At 39.9% G+C, this 24,842-nt stretch overlaps 2 protein-coding genes across 3 annotated transcripts in view; both read right to left on the reverse strand.

The window, feature by feature from the left end:
- mylka (myosin, light chain kinase a) overlaps positions 1-12,951 on the reverse strand; it is a 62,687-nt gene extending 49,736 nt beyond the window's left edge. For both annotated transcript variants that reach the window (XM_018741654.2, XM_018741653.2), the window contains exons 1-3: positions 12,902-12,951; positions 12,701-12,782; positions 1,665-1,823 (exon numbers count right to left, since the gene is read on the reverse strand). In XM_018741654.2, coding sequence (XP_018597170.2) covers positions 1,665-1,817 — 153 coding nt within the window. In that variant the 5' untranslated portion in view covers positions 1,818-1,823; positions 12,701-12,782; positions 12,902-12,951. The remainder of the gene's footprint in view (positions 1-1,664; positions 1,824-12,700; positions 12,783-12,901) is intronic.
- Positions 12,952-16,082: 3,131 nt separating this feature from the next.
- ccdc14 (coiled-coil domain containing 14) lies at positions 16,083-23,254 on the reverse strand. Its single transcript, XM_018741547.2, has 13 exons — positions 23,129-23,254; positions 22,684-22,739; positions 22,148-22,208; positions 21,874-21,946; positions 21,648-21,797; positions 21,197-21,394; positions 21,008-21,099; positions 19,797-20,250; positions 18,790-18,931; positions 18,253-18,335; positions 17,883-18,080; positions 17,240-17,372; positions 16,083-16,928 (listed from the first exon to the last, which is right to left on the reverse strand). Exons 1-13 carry the CDS (start codon positions 23,159-23,161, stop codon positions 16,103-16,105), a joined length of 2,499 nt encoding a protein of 832 aa, XP_018597063.1. The 5' UTR covers positions 23,162-23,254; the 3' UTR covers positions 16,083-16,102.
- Between the last annotated feature and the right edge of the window lie 1,588 nt (positions 23,255-24,842).

Here is a 24,842-nt window from a genome sequence, read left to right on the forward strand (position 1 = left end):
ATACAAAAAAGACCTGGCCTACATCAAACTTTCAAAGCCCTGAGTTGAGCCAGCCTATACTGTCTAATTACATGGTGATGGATGTATACTGAGCTGCTGTTCTTTCAACCGATAGCCATCTTTCCTGAACAAAAAGGGAAATCCTTACAAGGCACAAATATTTATTTAAGCATTAAAATCACTGTCTGGATAAAAATGAATCCAGTTCATTTGGATTGCAGTGCCACTTTAGATTCCATTAAAGGGTATGTACAAAAATAAAAAAATGGAAGTAATACTAAATTAGATGTTTGTTTACATGAGATTGCAATTTGGCATAAACTGAAAGTGCTCTTACTTCAAGAAGCTATGGAAGAAGAAGTAGCTGTTTATATTACAGGCCACTTATCACAATAACAGCTATACAAAGGAAAACTGAAGCTGGATGGTATGTTATTGCTTCAGTGGACAGTATAAAATTGTCATTGAAAAAGAGAATCTAATGTCTAAGTTTTCAACTTTCAAATAGTACACCATATACAAGAAACACAGTTCACAAGATCACTGCCTCTGTCTTTCACCCCCCAAACCATGCACACTGTGCCCTTAAAGGTCTCGTGTAGCATTACTAACAAATGTTTGACTCCCACTCCTGCTGTACTACTCTTAAGTAAGGTACTTACCCTGATTTGCTCCAGTAAACATTACATAGCTCTATAAATGGGTAACCTACTCTACATAGCTTGCCATTGCAAGTCCATTTGGAGAAAGGTTTTAACTTAAATAATGAAGTAATTGTAGTACCAAGTGTATTACAGATGTGATATTTACCTGAGTCAATGGCTGAGACTGTCAGTATGATAGGAAGTATACAGAGTACTTTGTTATGGAAGAAACATAGCATCTAAATGCTTTGAGGAGCCACTGAGGAACTACAATAACCACATAACTGGAGAAATGTACCATTGTTATGAATACTAGCTTGTTGTGTGAAAAACAATATATATTTTCACAAGCTACTGTAGCAGTTTTTCATTGTACGAGACCTCATTACATGAGTGTAAATTTAGTTCCCACTTTCCAACCTAAAGAAATCAGATGGCGTGGCTTAAAATCCAAATTATTACTTATTATGAATCCTGAGGACTGGAGTTGTTGAGCCAGTCTTTAAAGATGTTTAACACATAGATGGAAGCAGGTTTAGTTTGTTTGATTAAATCAACTGATGGGATCTTGGGAAGAAAAAATGAACTGTTTTCCAAAAGTCTTTCAGAGCCACTGTTAAAGTAACAGCAAATAATTTGGGCTGGGCTGCACCTCTGGAGATCCAAATGAAAAGCAGGTGGTGAGAAACCTCCTGGTTTTTAATGTGTTTCATTTGTCATAATCCTTTCCTTCATGGAGACAGAAGTCCGAAGACACAGCATGAATGTAAATTCCTTTACAGAGCTTGAGATAATTCAGGAGAAGTGGTGAGCTATTATCTCTTCACACTCAAAAGGATCAGATGAAAGGGTTTAACATCTGATTCTCAGGCAAAGCAAAAAAGTTAACTTTAGTTGGTGAAAACCAACAGGGTAATATGTACAGTATGTACCCTTCGATACCCCATTGTACTGTTCAGGTATAGTTTCCAAATCACTGTAATACTATACCAGAGAAGATGAATAAAACTCTATTCTCACCTTCCCATCAAGGCGTGCTGTGCCACCCAATTTCACTCTGATGTTGCGAGGTGGAAGGGTGAAGGTGGGGGTCTCCATAGCCTGGGAACCTCTGCTGAGAGTTACGCTGGCCTTAGAAATTTGGGTCGATGTCACAAGTTGTAGGTCCCCCATAACTTCCTGGACACAAAGAGGGGACAAAAAAAACAAAACACTTCTCTTATTAATAAAAATGCTCAAATAGAATTATGTAGCTGAAAGTTTTCTCCAAAATTACTTGCAATCTTAGGTTTGTATAGCAAGCCATTTACAAGGATTAACTTTTTTTTACACGGTTTAGTCCATTGTTCAAGAGTACTACAGTAGAAGCAGGGATTTTAATCAATTACCTACAGGGTGACAGCATTAACCATCACATAATCAACTGCTCTGTAGCACAATACACTGCAAAATGGGTGTTAAATCAGCTCTAAAGGATGTGGGCTACTAAATAGAGGTTTTTTTTTGTGTAAAAAACAGACAGCTGGAATCTGCACCATAATTGCTCAAAATGCATAAATTGCACTTTTTTTGCTTTACCTTAGTCGTTAATGGTTTTGTTAAAGTAATTTCATTGCCAGAAAATCAACTCATCTGGTCTTCAAGACATCAATTCTACAGCTACTGGAAATGTGTTAAAGAAATAAGAGGACTGTGCCTCCCACAGACTGGAATCTTCAACCCTTGCTCTGGACTGCAGTTCTATATATTCTAATATAGTGATGCTAATGCTGTGTCTGAACCGATTTCTTGTGAAAACAAAATAACAAAAGCTCCCACTGTCTTTATGTTTGGTACTGATGATGTCAAGAAATTGTTGTGACAGTGTATACACATCTGTCTATGCAACATTGGCATTGGACTGATTGTGGAATTGCTAATGAACTCTTTCATGGCATCCAAAATAATTAAAATTCCATTTTCAGTGGCATATATATATATATATATATATATATATATATATATATATATATATATATATATATTTCAACCAAAGATTTTGATTTACATTAAGGTGAATAACTCTCTGGGTGTAAAGGTTCATAGCTGTATGTAGGTGTAAATAAGGCTAGTCTGCAGTATATTGAGCAAACTTTTGTCATTCTCTATAGACATTATACTACACCAGTCCTTTTCAACAGAAGCTCCTCAGCCTTCCAGTAAGAAACAATACATTTCTGACATCCAAATGCAATACACACACACACACACAGTCTGAAACTGCTTGTCCCATGCAGGGAACTAGAGCATAACCCAGCAACACAGCGTGTGGGGCTGGAGGGGGAGGGGAACACCCAGGAAAGGACACCAGTCCATTGCAAGGCACCCAACCTGGGACTCAAACCCCAGACCCACCAGAGAGCAGGACCTGGTCAAATCCACTGTGCCACCGCGTCCCCCCACCCGAATGCAATTATGTTCATTTCCACGAGTACAATCATATGTATATCATATGTATATTTACAGCCATATCTTCCAGCAGCTGTGATCAAAAATATATTCCATTGTTTAGACCAGCACACCCTCAAAAGTTTCATATGGAAGATATTCTCAACACAGGAAGCACAGCTTGCCATTATCCCTTCATTAGGGCCTCGTTTTAATGCAGCGCTGGGATTGTTTTCACAGCATGGACTCTGTTGTGGTTTGGTATGTCATAATATTTCTGTTAGAAATTTAGAGAAAATCACAAACAAATTAAACTTCCTTTCTCTGATATTAATAAGGAAATCCCTCCCATGTTTATAATTTCAGTATTGGCTTCAACTTTCCCAGCCAACATTTTGGTTCTGAATCACATTCATGAGAGAAAGGCCTCAACTGAGTTAAGTGCCAACAAGTACAAGACTTACAGAAACCAAAATGTTTGAAAATGTGTGTGACTTTAGTATAAAACTCAAAATCATGCACAGTTATTTCATAAAGTCCTTTGTGAATTTAGCATCACTGGACAGCTTATAATTTATAATTTAATAACAAAAGACGTCTTATAATTTTCCATTCAGATCTGTCATAAACAGATTTACATTTTTAAATCGGAAGACACAACCTTACTGAAGCACAACTTGTTTGCCTGACGCTACTATTTTACTGGTACACATCTCTCAAGTAGCTGCAAAGAGGACACACACACACACTGTCTGAACCACTTGTCCCATATGGGGTTGTGGGTAGCCGGAGCCTAAACCATCAACAGAGGGTGTAAGGCTAGAGGGGGAGGACACACCCAGGATGGGACATCAGTCCGTCACAAGGCACTCCAAGCGGGACTCAAACCCCAGACCCATCAGAGAGCAGGACTCGTTCCAACCCACTGCACCACTGCACCCCCCCCAAGATGCAAAGAGAAATGAGTCAAATAGCAAAAGCATAGATGGTCATGGCAAATTATGCATTTCAACATTACGTACGGTTGTCAAAACATGTATGAGACCTTTTGCAATTACCTGTATTTCTGCAGCTATTACTCATAAAATGTGATCTGATCTTCAGTTAAATCACAACAATAAACAATCTGCTTGTTAGGAGATTGGGAGAGAAATTGGTCTAAAAGACATTGGTTTTGATGCTCTCCTTGACTTTCCAAAGCTGAAAGAAGAAGAGAAAAAAAAAAAAAAAAAAAAAAAAAAAAAAAACTTACTACAACTTACCACATCTTAAAAAAGGTTGATATTTCCCTGCACACTGAATGTCACCACATAAGGATGGTTCCATACAGGAAATGATCAACAATATGCCGATTTCGGTTAGCGTCAAATAAATTAAATTTCTAGGCCTGTGACATTCAGAACCAACTAGTCGAAGAATTGTTTTCCTGTTTGAATCCAATAAAGTCCTGAAAACTATTGCAGAATAGTAGTAACTCCAACAACTCTTGACTTTTCCAGCTGTGATTGCTGAAATCTGACTTGTGGATGAAAAGGCATCATGTCCTTCAGCTACTGTCAAAGTCACAGCTGATGTCTATTATTATTTTTACAGGCCTAATAATTGATGCTTTTGTTTCTGTTTTTAACACTGTAAAATGTCACTACTAAGAAATAAATATTGAGGACACTTTAAAGGAAGGACTTGAAATATGTTACTTCGTTTAAAGTTTGCCGATTAAAGTTTAAATCAGAACACATTCACTGTTTACACCTGCATCAACAAGCACCCCTTGAAGACCAGACAACGGCAACAGAACCAACAATTTGTAAAATGGTCACGACACATCTCTGAACAGAACCTCAGCAGACCACATGACAAAATCATATTTTATTTTTCAGTGTGTAGAAAAAAAAAAGCTGATGATAATAGTTCAAATGCTGCAGAGACAACTTTGTGACGTTTTCAGTTTTTCTTTTTGCATTACAGCAGCTATTACAGTAGTTCTACAATGCGAACAAAAACATGAGTGCTGCCATGCTGAGTGTGCCGTCTCTGTGGACACTGTGTGTGTAGCGCACAGCTTGTGAAAACACACACTTCCTGTTAGTAGGGCGGCAGTGGGTTGAGTAACCAAAGCTTGCTGTGTACGCTTGGAGGGCGTTTTGATTTCTTTTGGAGAATTCTCATTACGTGATTCAGCATCAAATGCTCCAAAGATGGTTTGGTATCTTAGGGTTTGGTTAGATGTCTCATATTAATGATCTTTCGGTCATTTTTCAAGACTACACAAATGGCAACCTATTGTTTCTAAGCAGGCGCCTTTTCAACTGCACATCACCATGTAAACATGAATATACTGCCATAAATGGGCATTTTTGTTTCATGCCACACCTAAACTGCCTGGGATTTATTGTGTAAATACAGTTTCTGTTTAAAATAAATTTTATTCTCTCACATTTTCCTTGTCAGTCTCGATGGTGGAACATGAGCAATTATTTTTTTCTTCATTTGCGGTTGAGAGTCAGATACCACAGTGAAACAACTCAGATGACCCATCATGCCTTTAACACAGCTGCTCAGAATATGTACAAATATGTGTGTCGACAAATGTTGCACTAAACGCAAATTCTTTCACTGTTGAGCTCATTTGAAGGCAGGAAATTGTTTACCATTTGAACCTGGAAGCATCCATGACAGTTCATGACCGACATTATGCCCCTCTTTTAATACAGCTCTGCATTAAATGTCCTTATCTTCCACCTGACTATTTTCAATCTGTAATGCATCACCTACCATAATGTTACTATAAAGAAAAATATCCACTCTTCTGCTTTTTGTCATCTCCATCTTGAGCGCAAAAGAAATGCAGACAAGGACAGTGTACTGTCAATAGTGAAGTCCATCTTACAGTACATAACGATCCCATTCGGAGGCCAGAAACAATCATACACTTGCAGATAAGCAGACATGGCTGGGATCAATTCTTCAGAGACATAGTCTTCCACTGGACAGCTGCTTTCAGGGACACAATGAAACATGAGAAAAGGACTGATGCTGCAGTAAATGGTCTACCATTTTCTCTGGTTGCTAAAGGGCCTCAGAGAAGAAGGCCTTTCCATTGTTAAAAACCAATCAATCAATCAATCACCAGAGGAGAAAGGTCGTTTTTCATGCTTGTGATCATGAAGTAACCCTACGCATTTCTTTGTGTCTTTACATTTACAACTGAGAAGTAGAGAAGACACAAGCCATCTCTGCAGAAACTTGGGGAGATTCTATAAATGCCATACAGTAAGATTTGAATTTGTAATGTATACTAATATTACTTTATTTGTTCTTCTGATATTCTTCTATTGTATTTGTTCTTCTGTTTCAAATGTGATGTCAACAGAGGTTTAAAAAACTATCAGTATACCATACTGTTATACCCACATCAACAATGGAAATGTTGTGAGCAGTGTGTCACTGAGTAAACATCGCTGAGAAGAAAGCAAGAAGCCTGAAATGAAGTTTTGAAGCCAAACACAGTGTATCCTCCTAGTGCTCGGGTGTTTGCCCAGTTGGAGAAGGCGCTCACCGATCTAGGCCTTCCATCGTTCACTGATGTTCACTGAGGCCTGTTTTCTACTGCAAACTTTATCTGAAGATGAAGCAGTTTTGGGTCAACTACCAATCTGCACAAGCAAAGAGCGGACAACATATATACACTGTCAGTGGCTGGTGAAAAAAAAACTTTTGCCCACAGTTGGTAGTCACACACAAACATATTTCTACCTAACTAAGCAGTGTCTATAAATTTGCAAGAAAAAATGCATGATAAAAGAGACAGGGGTTCCAGCTGAGACTAGAAATCCTATACTTTGGGTCAGAGAGACCCAGAGCATTAGCTGCAACTGAAAGTAAATAATATGTATCTGAATCCAGCCTGTGAAAGCAGCCAGTTCTTGTTATGGTCAGGTGTTTAAATGCAAAGTATTACAATGAATGTATGCAAACAAACATAATAATGATAGAATGATTTGCACTACCATGATTTCTAATTTATGAAATGAAAGAGAATTTGTTTTCCAAATCCAAAATCATTAAAATATTTTTTAGACAGATTGTGCTCCTGAAATAGTAGGAACACAAGGATCAGTGTGACAGAAAATTTACTGTTTGAGTTTACCTGGTGAGGGGGGCGCGGTGGCGCAACGGGTTGGGCCGAGTCCTGCTCTCCGGTGGGTCTGGGGTTCGAGTCCCGCTTGGGGTGCCTTGTGACAGACTGGCGTCCTGTCCTGGGTGTGTCCCCTCTAGCTTTGCACCCTGTGTTGCCGGGTTAGGCTCCGGCTCCCCGCAACCCCGTATGGGACAAGCGGTTCAGACGATGTGTTTACCTGGCTCTCCACTAAAATGGATGAAAACTAGAACCTTCTATGAAAAAAAATAGCCCAGAAAGTCCAGGTAATTGCAAACAAAGTGTTTGTTACATTTAAAGCAAAAATTAACAGGAGCCGTAGTGAGTCACGGAGTTGAGCAAAACCATATTCCCATGAATAACAAATGAGGTCTTGGCTGATTCGGGTTTACATTAGTGTACGTATGTGCGCGTCAGTTTTGATCGCCAAGACAACATGAGCTTCGCAAAGTATTACTCCTTCTGTATCCATTCACATTGAAGGCCCTTAAAAGCTCTGAGCAAAACAAAGAATATCATTTGTTGTGTATGTGACAGTAATAAATGCACATTTATTACCTCCTATAACTATTTTCGTGTGTCTTGTTGTCCGTTATGATGTGCCTCCACTAGCACTACTATGAAAATAACACTGAGCCACTATCAGGGAGCCCGCAGAGAGATGTGAGTCTTATTCCTGTACTCTGGAAGCACTCAGATAACATAAAGACGCTCTTGTTTTGACTTAGTGCTTTACAGGAAGGCAGAAAGCCTGAAAAAAGTTTACTTGCCACTGCTGCTGAAGAGGGAATGTATCCGGTCGCTATCACTGCAGCCTGGGATACATGCTACATCAGTCTCACAAGAGATTAGATGCAGAGCACCACTGAAAAGGTGACATGTGAGCGACTGAGGGTGTATCTGAGAACAGAACATTTTGTGGGTGGTACCATGGATTTGCCACAGGAAATTTTTTTAAAAAGTAGAACAAACTGCCCTGTTATTTTTTTTTTATCTTAATTAAAGGACTCGTTCTATATCAAATAGGCAAAATTACAAGTTTATTAACGAATAAACTAAATGCTCTTGGCAAGAATGTGCATTTTTCCACATTAGAAAACCTAGATTTCTCACATCGGTTATTCAGATAACAGAACGTGAATGATGGGAATCTGTTGACTTTTCTTCCGACACCTGGTTCATCTGTCACGTTTGTTTGAAGAAATGTCGCCATGGTTCACCTGGCCGAGAGGTCATTTAACTCGAGAAATGTTTTACTATCACGTCACTGATGGAACAGCCAGGTGACAAGCTTATCCAAAGTTCATTAACCCTACCAAAGAATGCTGTCCCATACACGGTCTTGTTTGTGCCAGTTTAAAACAGCACAAACCTCTCCCAGCGTAACCTACTTGGCGCACATTGTTTACAGGTAACAACAGTTATACACAAGGAGTGTAAATAGATCAGATCTGGGGTAAAATATTCTACATAACCTTCAAGTATTTGGGATGCACTAATACAAAACACACCATTACAGTCATTCTAACTGAAAATCACATCGAAACACCACAGCATGAACGGCTGGCCTGTTGATCCAGTGGGCCATGTGAAAGAAGCTTGTCCAGTAGATGGTGACATTTCGGGGTCCATCTCTCTCCCCTGAACTCAAAGTTCTGTGCACATTAGTTCCATGTTTGGCGTAACATCACGTACGCCAATGTGGATCTCAAATGCTTACTGAAGAGCCTTGCTGGCGTATTACAAGCCCATAAGAATACAGTTACCACTTAAACTGGAGATCCTGATATTACATCAGCTGCTGTCATACTGACTTGTTACAAAAGAGTGAACTGGTCAATTTATACCCTGATGCAAAAAAGATGCTGTAACTGAAACTGCATCCTGCGAGTCAGACAGAGAACGAGTTAAAATGCTATTAAAGGAGAGGAATTGCAATATGTTCATTGATATTAACTGCAGTGATCCATTACACTGACCAACAAAAATAAGCATGTCCGTTTTACATCTTTCTCAACATCCTGATTACCTAGTAACACAGAATCCTGCCTTCTTTATAACCAAATACTGTATCTTGCTTGTTTCCAAGTGCTCTGAGACCCAGGAAGAAGGAGGGGTAAGTAGTTTTCAATACGTTTATGAAAGGCTGGCCTTTACAAACCACTTGCCCTAGGCTCAGCTGGCCCCATGTGAGGGTTTTTGGTATGTTTTCATTAGGCAGTGTCCTCTAAAGGTCTGCTTTGCATGACTGAGCCCAACCAAACACTGCAGAAATTTCCTTACCATGTCATTTTTTTACAAGGTACAGACAGCAATATGCTTCAGTTGCAACAACACAAGTCGGAGATAACAGCTATACGTCGTGCGGAAACAATGCCACCATGTGGAGTTCAGAGCTGGAACCACAGAGCACACTGGCTGGGCTGTCAGAGATAAGGACTGCGCTGGGTTCATTGTGTGAAGGTTCATTTCAGTCCCCGAATACCACACCATCATGGCTCAAGCTATAAATGCTAACGTTCTTATGCGACATATTAATGAAGAGCCTTCGGTCAGGCAATTACAGGTGATGGACAAAAACACCACACGAAAAAGGAGTTTAACTTTGAAATGACAGTCATAATTACAAACATGACTGGAAAGATGAGTCATATTAGGTTGACTGCCAACTAGTACTGTGTGCCTGCTTTAAAAGACACTTAGCACTTGACATGTGACTTTTCAAAACAAATTGATACAACTAGTAGTTCCAAGGAGGCCATACACAACACCACCACAGGTTCATAAGCTGTACATCACATTTTGTATTTATGCAACACAAATACATTACACACATTTACATTTATTCATTTAGCAGATGCTTTTCCCCAAAGCAATGTACATCTCACAGAAGATGCATGGTTTATAATCCTGGCTATAAATAGGCAATAAGCTGAAGGTACCTTAAAATGTAAATGCCACAGCAGAACAGCCTCAAAAATAATCAGATATGAATAAGCACCTCTGTGATGCAATATCAACAAGAATTGTAAGTTATGAGCTTCACAAATCTGGAATTCATGGCAGTGCTTCCATTCAGAAACTGCTTGTATCCAATGCTAACGCACAAAGACACATAACCTGGTGTAAGGAGCAAAAACCCAGACCCTTGAGCAATGGAGAAAAGAAATATGGTCTGATGAGTCACCTTTCACCCTGTTCATACATCTGGACTGGTCTATGTTTGAGAAAACCAACGGACGCCTTCAACCCATAATAAATTATCTGTTTTCAGCCGTGAGACATGGCGAGGGGGGGTTCATAATGGTATGGGCAGCCATCTTGTGGGAGTCATTAGGTCGGAAGATTGCTTTGCGTGGTGGTATAACGGCCAAGGAATATGAGGGTATTTCACAGGACCAGGTGCACCCTACAGTGCAAATTCTGCTCCTGCATACATACTGCTAAACAAAATTCAGCAGCTGCTTCACGACACCAAGAGGAAGTCAAGTGCTTTCATGGCTTTTCCAGTGACTAGATCTAAACATCATTGACCCTTTATAGGGAGTCCTGGAGGCCAGAGTAAGCGGTAGATTTTGACCGCCTTCATCCTTAAGAACTGAAGACTTTTCTTCCCGACGAATGGTGCGATGTCCTGCTACATATAGTTTAGAACATATATGACAGCATTCCAAGAAGGACTGAAGTTGTGAAGTCAAAAGGTGGCCCTACTAATTTTTAGGTACTTGATATTAACATATTTTTGCCATTTTGCCAACCACCCCCTACATATCTTTTGGAATAAAGAGGGCATGGATTGGGGTTCTGAAATGGTAAGAATGAAGACAGAATCAGTAGCTGCCCTTCTCCTAAGAGGAATGAACCTACTGAATGTGTGTGCGCTTTCTTCAGGTTTTGGTAAAGAAAGCCAGGCGTATTGCTGGGCTAAGACCTTGTTCAGAGCTTTAAAAAGTGGAGGCCAATTCAGGAGCTGCCTGCCAGGATGCAGTTGGAGAAGTAGCATTCTTTAAGTGCTTTCTTACGTGCTGACGGTACCAGTTCTATCATCTGGATGTAATTGTTTCTGCAACTGCAGTCAGATTTTATTTTTTACATGGTGGTCTCATATGGGACCATCACAGATTTATGAAATTAATAAGAATGAAAAAGATGAATTTCTATCAGAAGTATATCCCTTTTTGTGTATAATTTGACAGTGGAAGTGAATTTTTTAAAAGTAGTCCTTAAAGGGAAAAAAAAAAAAAAAAAAAAAAAAAAACTTTCATATTTAATCAGGCAAGCACAGAAATCTTCATGCTGTTTAATTTGTTATTTTGAGGTCAGGGGAGTGGTGTAATTTCCAACATTATGCAATTTCCTATTATGCATTACAGACCTGCATTGTGCGTGGATCCATATTAGTGCCATCCGCTGCTAGAATGAAAGAAACACACGCATGCGCACACACACACCAAAAAAAGACTTTATGGAAAAGGACACAAATAAGGCATAATTAAAAATGCCCAGTATTCTGGGGAGAGCCAAGAATGGGGGTGCTCATCAGGACAGTACAGTACGTTAGGTGTGTTCAGCTTCCCCCGTCTATAGGAGGAGGAGATAGTATGTTCTAGAAAGAGCTGTCATTTTGAAGAACTTGCTACAAAGAGAAGTTGATAGGTGTACAAAAAAGTGACACCCATGTCTTTTAGCAAAACCTGACAACAGAGTTGGTTTATGGAGGCGCGTCACCCCAGTGCATCAGCAAGCCTAATTTCAAATGTGTCCATCCCGGAATATTATGCATACACCCCCAAACAGTTGTTACAGCCCTGGTTTCCAGCAGTTTGTATTTTTCCTGTACGAACACATGCCCTTGATTGAATGAACAGACTGTGTTTGAATAGTTCAACAGTATTATATAATTTACAGTGAATGTCTGTGTGCGACCACTTCTACATCAGGAAATAAGACAAAAACACGAAAAAAAAAAAAAACCTGGCAGCAGTGTCAAAATAACGAAAAGGTCCATGAAAAATATACACTCACTGTTGACAATGACAGACTTTGCTTTCCTTTATGTAATTTACTGTAATTCAATTGCATACTAACCCAGTGTCCATGGACTTATCACACGTACCTATCTGATCAAATCATAGAGTTAGCATATGTACTATGTAGTCTATGGCTAAATTACGAAAAATAATGGAACTTCAGGCCACAGATGTCCATCATTTTAAATGTACTAGTTTGAACATCAATAGTGAGTGATGATGTATAATGATCGCCAAAACAAAGTCTTGTGGGCAATCGTTTTGGCATTTATAACGGACTCAGCCTGGCTTGTTAAACACCTGCTCGCACGCGGAACATGAACACACACACACACACACACACACACACACACACACACACACACACACACACACACACACACACTCGGCGCTAAGGCCAGCGGTGGCTGTTTGTTCGTCCTGCGTTTGGCGCCACTCACCTGCACGAGCGCTCCTGCTCCTGTCCCGAGATCCGCCGTCCCGCGCTCCGCCGGCTCCCCGGCACGCGCTGCTCTACCTTCACTTTTTAACGGAGGGGGCGGGCAGGAGTGAAAAAAAAAAAGAAAAAAAAAAAGAGCTGGTATGAGGCGCTTTGCGAGCCTTTTTCTCCGACTTCTTCACAAAAGTGTGCGAATAAATACCTGAGCAGAGAGGAGAAACGGTGAGCGACGGCGCTGCGCAGGCAGGAACCGCTGCGCTGAGGCGCAGATGGCATGCCAGAGGGGTGGGGGTTAGCGGAGGGAGGGGGGCGTACGGCTGGAAGCGGCCCACCTGGTAACCCCCTCATTACACACCGCTTCACACTCTCGTGCTCTGCCTCGCACCCTGTCTACACCGCAGCAACTTAGCGGCGCTTTTACTGCTAAATGCTGCACATGACGAATAACGCGAAGTTGTTACATTTTTCCATTAATTATTTGCCGTATTCGAGAGCTTAAAAATTGTTATTGTGATTGAATTCATGGGTTTATCATAATAATCATAATCATGGGTTGCGCGTTGGTAAGGGTTTAATTTCTATAGCTACAACAACTGCGGGCTAGTAGTCCTTGCGTGGGGATCAGGATTAATGATTAATAATGAGGATCCATGTTTTCCTTGTTCTGTCTGTTTATTAATTTTCTTTTAAACGCGCTGAGCAGAGCTTCTGGTTTGCTTGTTACAATTTCACACACCTGTCTCTGTCAGTTGCAAAAGTGCTTTGCAAGTGTTCCCACTAACAGAATAGAAATATGGCACATCTAATGCTGAACTGGAGTTGATAAATATCTTGCTGTTAATTGATCAGTAGCTATAATATATACAGGCACTAAACAGTAGTCGGTAACCTCTAAATGTTTAGATATCTATGCGTTTTATCAGAGATATTGATAAGACAGAAAAAAAAAAAAAAACAAAACAGTGAACTGTGGAGTTTATTATCAGTCCAGTTCTGGAGTTTTTCCTCCCTAGGTCATTCTGACAGATATTGCTCTAAAGAAGAGTATTATTAGAAATATGTTCTTGTTTTTGTACAGCGATTAAGAAGTAAGCGGACTCTGCTGGGATAAAAGCTGTAGCATGTGGTTTGACCATTTTGCAGGAATGGGATTTGAGTTAGTAGCTGAACGGCACAAAGCGCCTGCCAAGTCTCCTGGCTATCAGCAGATCCGGTGCAATACCTTGGCCCTTGTCTCTTACTTCGCTGCCTGTCAGCAGTTTTGGCTGGGGGCAACATTTCAGATGCACCCAGAAAAAGTAAGTGGAATGGATGTGCCACATGGAAAACATCACCTGAAGTATTTCCTGTATGTATACAAAAATAGTATATAGTTTTTGACACAAATGGGTCTGCACAGGTAAAGATCACACACTGATGATGCAAGAACCCTTGTGTTGATGCATATCAAGACTTGAGTTGGAAAAATCTGAAGCCACAGGCACAAAGCCACTGAAGATTCCCATGAAGGGTTTTGAGCTGTTTTTTTCCCTCACACAGATAAAGGTAAAAAGTGCAACCTAACTAAATGAGGTTCTGGATGAAAGGTCACAGAACTGATTCAGTTCTAGCTTTACATGTAGTACCTGGTCCTGTTAGGCAACACACTGGACAGGGCAGTGTTATCACATAATGACCTGCTATTGCTTCTCAAAATCCCTCTCAAATTCCACAGACTTAGTGGGGATCGAAACCATGTCCAAATACACGGCTAAGGACCTGTGGTGCCGCTATGCTGCCCGTATCTTAAAATTTTACATTAATATTCCTGGTGCATTGTTGGATGCTGTATTCTGAAGAAAACCACTTAGCCTTGGCCCCCAGAGGTATTTCTTCTCCTGAACCTGTCTCAGTTTTTTATTCCTCACCTCATTTGCCTCCTGGCTACACTTGTATCACATTATTATCTATAATACTACAGTTCTTGTTGCATGTCTGTCTGAGCTTTTTGCATTATCCTTTAACTACTCTAAGGTAACTTGTTAGGAAGGGGATTATACAAATATAAAATGAAAAAAGTCATGGCTATGAAACCTACTACACTTAAAGGGAATCATTAAAATTGTTAGGACTTCAGTTATGTATCAGGTATTCTCATCTGAGGTGTTTTTATTTTTAGGATATGACAAAAAATGTAAAATACTTCAAATAAAATTCCATTGCAACACTTTTTTTAAAAAAACTAAGTTGGCTTCCAGTTTCTTTGGATGTTTGGCCCATAATAACTTAAGTGAACCTGCCTGTCAGGTTGAGGTGTAATATATATCTGCCATTTTCCAAGTAAAGAGAATTATGTTCCCAGTTTCCAATGCAGCACTTAAAAATGCCATTCCCTTGAAAGCACCGAAGCCTGCTTTGTGGCAATAACAATTGTACTGGAAGCATGAGAGCCATACAGGCAAGGTGTACTTTGTTCCAGTCTCACTATAAAACCCATACAATTTTTAGAAGAGACCAGTGTATCTCAACTAAAAATGCATTCATATACTATGAAATACCCTGACAAATCATGTACTGTTGTAGGTGATGGAAACTTTTCAAAACGTATCGGAGTTGTTGGAGAGCTATGAGCATGAATCAATAGAACATCCCAAGTGGAGTATACATCATGGAATAAGAACGGTGAATAATGTTTACCCCTCAAAATTTTTCATAGCAGTGTGTGCAGAAAAATATTTTCTTTCTTTCTTGATTGTACCCCAGTGCTGTTCCACAACATTTTAAGGGTGTAAAAGACATATGTAACTAGAACTAACTTATGAGGCAGACTTCAGCTGTGCACAAGGATTTAGTTGTAATCAATATAAATTGTCATACTGCCCCCTACAGGCATCTGGACTGAATCACCTACAGAGTCAAAAGTACTGTAATGACTCAACTTTACAGCCAGCACTTGGACATAGAACACATTAGGGGCTCCAGCTCTGTGGTATGCAGCAGAACTTAATTCTGGCTTTTTGTGCTACAATATTTCAATAGCAATTTATAATATTACTAAATACATCAGCCAAAATTATGTGCTCATTGACAGTTGTTTTGCCACTATTTCCATTAGAAGACAGACTGCTTATCTTGGATGGGATATGGCACACTCCACCACTGGTTAAAATTATAGAGAGAAGTGCAGATTATTGCTTGAAAATCTGATATCCCATAAACTGTATAATAACTAAACCAGTTACAGATGCATCTGTTAAATAACAGTACAATATCACAATAACTTTATTACAAAAGTGAACAAATACTACAAAGAGGAATAAATATGTATACAAATTTATTAATTTTCAATAATTTAAAAATAAACTGAAATTCATTCAAGGAGCACAGTGATAGTGTTGTCAATACATAGTTTAGTGCTTTGAAGTCATCTCTTCAAATCAGACTGGATTGTTTTTTGGAGGCTTGCAATACTTGCATCAAGAGCAGCTAATCCATGCCGGAAGTTCAGCTCATCCTGTGTGTTGAATGTGGACCAGGAGCTAGTGCTCCAGTTAGAGCCCAGGGTCTCACAGGACAGGAAGGTAGAGTCAGGGCCTGATAGATTTGTACCATTTGCCTTCACTCTGCTCTCAAATGCTCCCAAATGCTGAATCTCATTTAAAGGTGTGGCATTTTTACTGTCTGACAGATCAATTGCGTTTGAATGCCTGATGGTGAAATCACTGCTGTTGCCACCGAAAGAATCCTTTGAAAGGTGTAGTTTTTCCAGTGTTTTGGACAGAAACCTTGGTTCGTGAATGTTTTTCATGCCATTTTTTCCTCCCAGTGATTTCACTGGGCTTCCTGATGGCTGCACGTTTACAGTTTCTCTCAGTGGGACATAGCTGGTTCTCCCTTGTTCCGGTTCCCTGCCGAGGCTCAAATTAAAACGGCGTTCAGCAGCTGAACAAACACCGTGGTGTGGTGGCGAGTGGGAGTTTTCCTCTGGTTGCCTTACTCTTCTGCTCCACTCTATCTGAGCAGGGGCTTTTTCAGGAGGGAAGGCTGCCTCTGGAGAAGTCACCTGCTCGTTTACCTCCAGCGTCTTCAGATACATATTAATGGAGCCAGGAACAGGATCATTCTGACAGGCTTCCTTCTGTTGTTTTTCAAACAAGTCTAGAACTGTTTTACTGAGGTGTGAAGCAGGATTGGAAGTCTCCTTTTCCAGAGGGAGTTCCGAGAACCCCAACATGCTGCCAGGAACATGCCTGTTAAAGCCATTATGAGTAAGACTAAAAATACCATCTTTTTCTACTAAGTGCACATATTTAAGTTTGTAATACCATCTAGTTGGACACTAAAAATTAATTGGATATTACTGACAGTGCAACAAAGATTAAGTGATACTGAAAAACAAAGTTCTAAGTTGTCTTTTGTGAAAAAATGTGAAAAGGAAAACAAAATTATGATAAATGTTAATCCTGATGGTAAAGTATAAAATTTCCTTTAAAACTGGAGCAATGTAGTACATAGGGGCTTTTGATTCTGCCAACTGTGATTAACATAAGCGTCATCTTACCTGGCCATCTCTCTTAACCTACTGATCTCAACTTCCTGCTGCTGAAGACGTAAATTCAGAATTTTGTTCTCTTGTTCTGATGCTTCAAGCTTAAACTGACAGCTTTTCATTTCTGAAAGAGCGGCATCTACATCTGGGGGGAAAAGAAAGGGGGGGGGGGGCAGGATTGCAAAATTAAGAATTTTAGATAAAGTCTATGGCACAGGTGTCAAATTCTGACACATTGTACATGCATCTTTTTGCTGTGAATTATGCATGCATTATTTTTATTCTTTGTATGTAAAATAACTTGCATTCAAGATTGAACCCATTTCACATAACTCTGAATAATGCTACATTTCACTTCATTTAAGGAAAAATACACCTGTGTTAAAATAGTAAAGATAATTAACTGGAACAATAATGCTCAGGTTCTGTCAATACAAATATATACATAGCTTGCTACGAGCTGGGTTTAACCTCCATCAACTACAGCCATGGTATTATAAGGCTGAGATAATCCAGTCTCAGAAGAACCACACAGTCTGCAGTTCTCAGTTACTTTCTAATTCTTAACTTATTAACAACTATAGTAACAATTTAGCAGTTTGAAATGCAATCAATCTTGTGATACTTGAGAAAAGGAGGGAAGGCGATTAATGACCTATTTTGACACGGCTGATATCCAGTTCACATTGGCGCCTGGCCTCCTGCAGCTCCCTATCTTTGTCCTCCATGGCATTCCGGAGCTGCCCATTGTCCTGCTGTAGCTCTTCATTACTTTTCCTCAGCACCTCCAAATCTTTCTCAGCTTCCTTCAGCTGGCTCTGCAGTGCCAAGTTCATAGATTGCAAGGAAATTACTGACAAAAAACAGAAAGACAACTATGTTAGGACAATGTCTTGTTATATCATTATGTTCTAATCTGTGTTACACATTATTGGGGTGGAAAAAACTGCAGAATAATTTAACGATTTCATAAAAGAAAGTAAACCTAACCGCTGACTTGCGCTGCCAAATGAAGACAGCCTTACATTCAAAATTGCAGTCGGCAGGTCTGGCCTCCCTCTCAGCTCTTTCACGCTCCATCAACTGCTGGTTTACTATCCTCAGACGCCTGTAATATGAAAAGCAGCATTTCGAACAGTGCATGTTTACAGGGTATCAAATGGTTTGATTTAAGGGAAAAAGCCTGTATGAACTTGTACCTTGTGTTATGAACTTATAAATGTTTTTAAATTATATTTAATTACATTTTTCCCACAAATCTATTCTCTACAATTTCTCTTTTGCAGAGAAAATGGCCTGTAGTTCTGCTTTTGGCCACTAGGGGCAGCAAACCCAGGTGGCACCTAACCCATAAATAAACCAAAAAATTTGTACGATTTTACTGTGATTTATTACAATTTTATTTTCTGATGTAATGAGTGAACTTCCAAGCTCCAATCTCGAATTTTGAACTGTTTTCTGGTCCCAGTTGTGTTCGTGAATTGAGGTACAACTGTATGTCAAGTAAGAATTGCTTTGACTGGGCATGTCCAGAGCACTGCCTAAGGCATATTATTCCTTACCTGCGCAGCTGTGAATTCTCGCTTCTCAAAGGCTGAATGGCTAGTGCAATCTCAGCCTGGATGTTGGTGCTGCCCACGATGGCAGGAAGTAGGTCCACACTCTGCTCCACCTCAGCGATCAGACGCAGAGCTTCGCAGTCAGCTGCAGAGAAACCAGCGGACACAAAATGCAGTGTTAAAAAGAACTGTGTTCAGAAACTACTTCCATTAGTTCACCTTACTATCACCTTTCTACACAAGTGTAGAACAAGATACTATTTCATAAATATGCTGTGTTGTATTTGTGTGCCTTTGCCTTTTCTACATATATTGATGTATTTCTATGTTGTGACCCTGTTCTGTGGCTAATAAGTAACATTTTGCTAGCAAGAATTAACACCTTACTCAGTAACCCTTTTATTTACTCCTTTTTGTGTGCAAATACTAGTAATATCGAACACAACAGGCTTCCCTAACATTAGCAGCATAATTTGTTCCTGAAAATCATTTGCTCATAAACCCAATTTTTTTTTATTATGTTAGAATTCGTTATGCAACGGAAGCCTATACTGAATTTTTTGAGGTTATCCTAACAATCTAAATCTTGATCTAAGTGTGTTTTAGTTCACATACCCTTTTAACTTATATCACTCAATTAACCTTACACCAACAGAAAAAGATAATGTGCTAATTATAAGATACCATAGCTACTATATAAAATACATACTGATAGGTAACTAAAGCTGAAAAATCAGGTGGCAGAACTTATTCCTTATGTGCGCTTTGTACAGAAACACCTTTCATGGCCATACCACTCTCACATTAGGCTGCCATTAGTGTGGGCACATAGTCTATCATCCCACACAAATTTCCAATGTCAGAAGTGATTTGTGTCCACACCAGTGTCCCAACCAGGATCAGGGTAACATTTTTTTTGCCATACTGTAGCTCTTAGTTACCATGAAAATACCAGGGAAAAAACCCAATAGTTCACCTATAATACAAGTCCTAGAAACTATTAGTTTTACCTTTTTTGGCTACAAGGGCCTTCAGCTCCCCAAGAAGGCACTTCACTGTCATAACCTTCTTGGCAGTTTTCACAGGGCTCATCTTCTTTGCCTCAGTGTACAGCTTTTGTCTGCTGAAGCTGGTCTGGCAACTGGTGTCCCTGACAGGAGTGATGTCCACATAGTCCAGCTCATCCTCATCAGTTGTACTTTCGTCGCTGTACTCTGAGCTTTCACCCGACACGACTGCTGGGGGGCGGCTATCAGAGCATTCTGCCACTTGTTGAGAACAAGCCTCCGGAAAACAGCCACAGGGTTCTTGGTGAACCTGGACCACCTCTGCCATACATGCTACATTTGCCTCCGGTTGCAAACAGGCACACGGCACCTTGTTAGGAAACAAGGTTTCTTGCCTTTGGTGAGGAGATCCCAGGGTTGCAGGTACAAGACTCTGCTGAGGGGGCTGAAGCATCTCCTGAAGCATAGACACAAAGAGATCCAGAAACAGAAGTCTCATACTAGAGGTATGTGTACCCCACTCTGTTAGAGAATGTGCTAAAGTGCACAAGTCAAAATACACAGTACAATTTAAGCAGGAAAATTCATCTTTCAAACATAAGTCAGTATTGCTCTGCAAATGCTCAGCCAGCAAAGTAATTTTTTTCATTCTGTATACTGAAGTATTTAAAAGCGTACACTTCACTATATTTAGTTCATAATTAAACATAGATATTAGATATAATTAAAAATTATATTTAGTTATTAATCTCCCATTTTTGTTGAGAGTAAAAGTGCTGTCAAAAATCAATGTAGTCTAGCAGTATTTACATACAGCTTATGGGTACAGGCAAGAAACTTATGACGGGGTGCAGCTGGTAGTGTAGTTGTTAGAACAGCTACCTTGGACCCAAAGCATGCAGGTTCAAATGCCACCTCCACCTGTGGTACCCTTGAGCAAGGTACTTATACTATAAATTGCTCCCGTAAAATTACCCAGCTGTACAAATGGGTAAGTACTTATACGTAGTAAGCTGCTATGGAGGAAAGTCTCAGCTAAATGAATAAATGTAAACGTGTAGCTGAGATATATTTTAGCTTTATTCTGAACAATTTAATGCATAAACCCTAGGATGTAATAAAACACTTGTCCTTCTTTGAGAAGCATTTGCAGAACACTTATGGAAAAATTAAAATGCATCAATGATGTAAAATATAAAACTCAAAAATCTTACGGGTTTGTCGTAGATCAAATTAGATCTTGGAGGACTCAAGTTTGGTGTGGATGTTGTCAAGCAACAGTTAAAAACGGTGGAGTTCGGTATCCCTGCAAAACAGGAAAATGTGGCATAAAACACAATGCCTTCAGGAAGTATGTGCACTGAGCCCAGATGAGCCTCTGGCCTTTCAGTGCAGGTGCTCACCTGTGCTGGGAAGACTGGTGCTCTGTGGCACCTGGGCAACCAGCAATTCCTTCTGCAGGTGGGCTTGCTCAGCCAAACCAGGGATGGACCCTGGCATCAGGGCTGGCTGTCCAGTCACATTGTGCTCAGAGTGAAAGCAACACTGTTCCCTCGTTCCAAGGTAAGCCTGAGAGGACAAAATAGTCTTCTGGACCGCAGCTAAAGAGAAAATGTTTTTGATTGTTGATTTTGCTGAGTTTTTGGCAGTATCAAACAAACAAATGGAGCTTTGATAATTTCATGCTTATATCTTAAGATCTTTGTTCTGAATTGCACTTTTATGCATTCACAAAGTTGCACTTCACATTGAACAAATGCAAATTTATAAATTCCAGCATCTTGCATCAAAGATAACACTTGTCACCAACAAAAATAAACTTATATTTGTCTTGCTTTTCATATTGATGCTTACCTGGCCTTGTGTGAGCTTGGGTGACTGAGACCATCCTCTTCACGTGCTTTTTCTGTGCATTCTCACCTTTTCCAGATGGTAATTTTTGTTTTGGATTTGAAGAAATGGACTTTCCAGGTTTTGAGCAAGATGTCTTCCTGTCTGCTAAATCTGAATATTCCACAAAAACAATAAGGTACCATCACAGACTATGAACTAATCCATTTCATAGCAAGTAAGAAAATACCTCTTTCTTCAGTCTGAAGAATGCCATTTAGCAAAGCAGCACAGCGATCTAGACCCTTATGTATGGTAGTAACCTAGAAGAAGCAATAAAGAATAAATGAATTTATAAAGCTTGCACTTTTGTCCAAGGCTACTTGAAATGCCATGCATATCCTTATTAGATAAGGTTTCAATTCAGACTAAGTATTGTGGTCAGGGGTACGGTAACAGAAGTGCGGATCAACACCTAAGCACTACTGCATCTCTTGGCCAGAATTTAAGCAGGTTTACTTTACCTGATCCTCAGAATCTGTAGAGTAAAGAGAATAAGCAGGGGCCAGGCGCTTCCCAGGTACCCTAACACACAGCATAATTAACAGAGCTGTTTTGATTTTGTCCAAGGAATCTTACAATGTCAGGTTCATACAAAGCAGAACTGCTTACGAGACGAGTCACATGATGACAATACAATGAATACTGTATTCATCTAATGAACTAAATGCCCTCATTTACCGTAAGAAAATGATGAACAAAGCAAGATTAACAGTTTAAAGGCGATGCCCAGGTACCACACAAAAAAAAGGGTTAAAGAACATATTGGCAGATGGTTAATTAAATTTGCTATTATTATTATTATTACTACTATTATTAAATATCTTAAAGGGAAATGCACAAATACAGAATCATGCTCCAAACTGCAGCTATACAGAAGGGGTGAGTGAGTGCACTGCAGTGGGAAACGAGTTAATAAATCATGTCAGTAAGTGTATCAGTGCCCGTTTTCTGTAAAATGTAAAGATGTTCAGTGGCTGAAGGCACAAAAGATTTTTACTTCTTTTTCCCAGTGACTCCCCTTCCAGAGCTGATGAGCCTCCCTGATGAGATGACCTGGAGGGAGGGAGGGGTGGGTCAGTTATGTAAACTGAATCAGTGTCACATCCTCACAAAAAAAGTAAAAAAAATAACAATTAGGGCTAATTATGTAAATAAATGCATGTCTGGTGCCAAACCAGAGAGAAAAAAATGTCTCTTGACGATGCCTCTCCCACTCAGTGTACAGTTACAGACAGACACTTCACTTGTGTGTTTACTGTTTAGGTACAGTCCCGAGTCCATAAAATAACTACCAAGTAGTGATATTATCATCATGGTGTCTGACAAATCATGTGAAAACTTGTTGTATATAATATTATAACAGCTACCAGAGAAAATGCCAGAGCAAGAAGAAGAACAAGAGAAGAAGAGTCAAGACTGAAGAAGCTAGTGCTACAACTCACCTTGTGCTGTTTGCCAAGTCCTTGTCTGGCCATGACTGTTTGCAGTTGTCATAAATTGCGAATTTAAAGGAAAGGAAATGTATGGAGTTGCAAGAAAACAGTACAACTCGCATAAATTAAAATTTTATGTTCGCAACGTTATCAAGAAGTTTTAAACTCTGGCATGATGATGATCATGATGACATGACATGACTGTACGAATTGCCATTATCTTATTGTCGCTGCAGCTGCACGCAGTTATTCCTGCAACAAAGAAGACTCTGAAACCATAAATTCAGTCATTAAAAGTTTCCTCTCAGTAGCTGGAAACACAAAAGGAGAATTTATAGCTGTTCGGTTCTGTTATTCAATGAAAGTTCCGGCGCTGCTGTAAAGAACTAAAAGAGGCAGTTTCGATTTAGCGGAACAGTGCTCTTATTGGTCAAACAAAACTGTAGCGTCAGAAACTGTTCTGTCATACTATTGGTGAAGCGCTGTGTAGAACAACAAAAGTCTGTTTTTAATTGGGTAAAATTCACGTCAGTTAAAATAAACACGCCCCAGTTCCACACATCATTGGCTCTGAAAATGGGCGCAATCCTCTTACGAAGGGCGGGACGTAACCATGGAGATCAGACAGTTGTAGCGTGATTGGGGCTGGTTCGCGGGTTAAGGTGTGGCAATCCCGCGCTGTAAACAGAACAGCAACGGATGCTGAAAACAATACGTTAAACATTCACGAGAACGAACGAACGAACGAATGAATGAAAATCTTTTTGCACATAATAGTTTAATGATAATGTATATGTGTAACAGTGACCAGTGTTTCTATCCAATAAAAAGGAAATTCCAATGTATTACATATGTGATCATACTACTGTGATTTACGTATGTGTATAACTGTAAAATTATGATATAAAGTAGAATATGTGACACTGATGAAAAGAAGGCTCTGATGTGCTGTGAAGGTTGCCTGAAAGACAGTGTTTAATGCACAGCCTAATATTTTACAGGCCATTTAAATTTCTGTCTTATCGTTGTCTCTGAAAACAACTGATTGGATTGCTTGTACCAAGAAAAATCAAAATTATCATCTACTTTTAGGTATTGGCTTGCTTATTTACAATTTAAAAATTATCATGAAATTATTTTAACATTGTTTAACCGGTTAAGTGATTAACACAGCTACATTTCTCCACTGAGATGTGGTGGTACAGTGGGCTTGACTGGATCCTGCTCTTTGGTGGGTTGGGGGTTCAAGTCCAGCTTGGGGTGCCTTGCGATGGACTGGTATCCCATCCTGGGTGTGTCCTCTCCCCCTCCTGTGTTGCTGGGTTGGGCTCTGGCTCGCCGCAACCCCAGTTGGGAGAAGCAGTTTCGGACAGCGTGTGTGCATTTCTTCATTGCCCACAGTGCTTTCTGTGCCTTTGTTTAGTAATGATGTACTATATACCTCTTCTTCCCTCCTTACTCTAACACTCCCCTCTAACCCAAGGTGCCAGGATGCCTAGAGTCAGTGTCACAAGACTGAGACCTGCAAGTGCCCCCAGCTTGCACTGATTCACCAAATCAGGGCAACAAACAGGGGAATGCAAACACCCATCTGCTCAAGATACTAACATTCCTCAAATGTAGTTTTTCCGTCCTCATGCACCAGCCTCAGGAGTTTTTCATCTACAGCCTTCTGACTGTGTTCTTCAGAGAGAAACAACATGTTGCGAATAGTTATATTCAA

The sequence above is a fragment of the Scleropages formosus genome, chromosome 12 (genome assembly GCF_900964775.1).
Source record: "Scleropages formosus chromosome 12, fSclFor1.1, whole genome shotgun sequence".
Lineage (NCBI taxonomy): Eukaryota > Metazoa > Chordata > Actinopteri > Osteoglossiformes > Osteoglossidae > Scleropages > Scleropages formosus.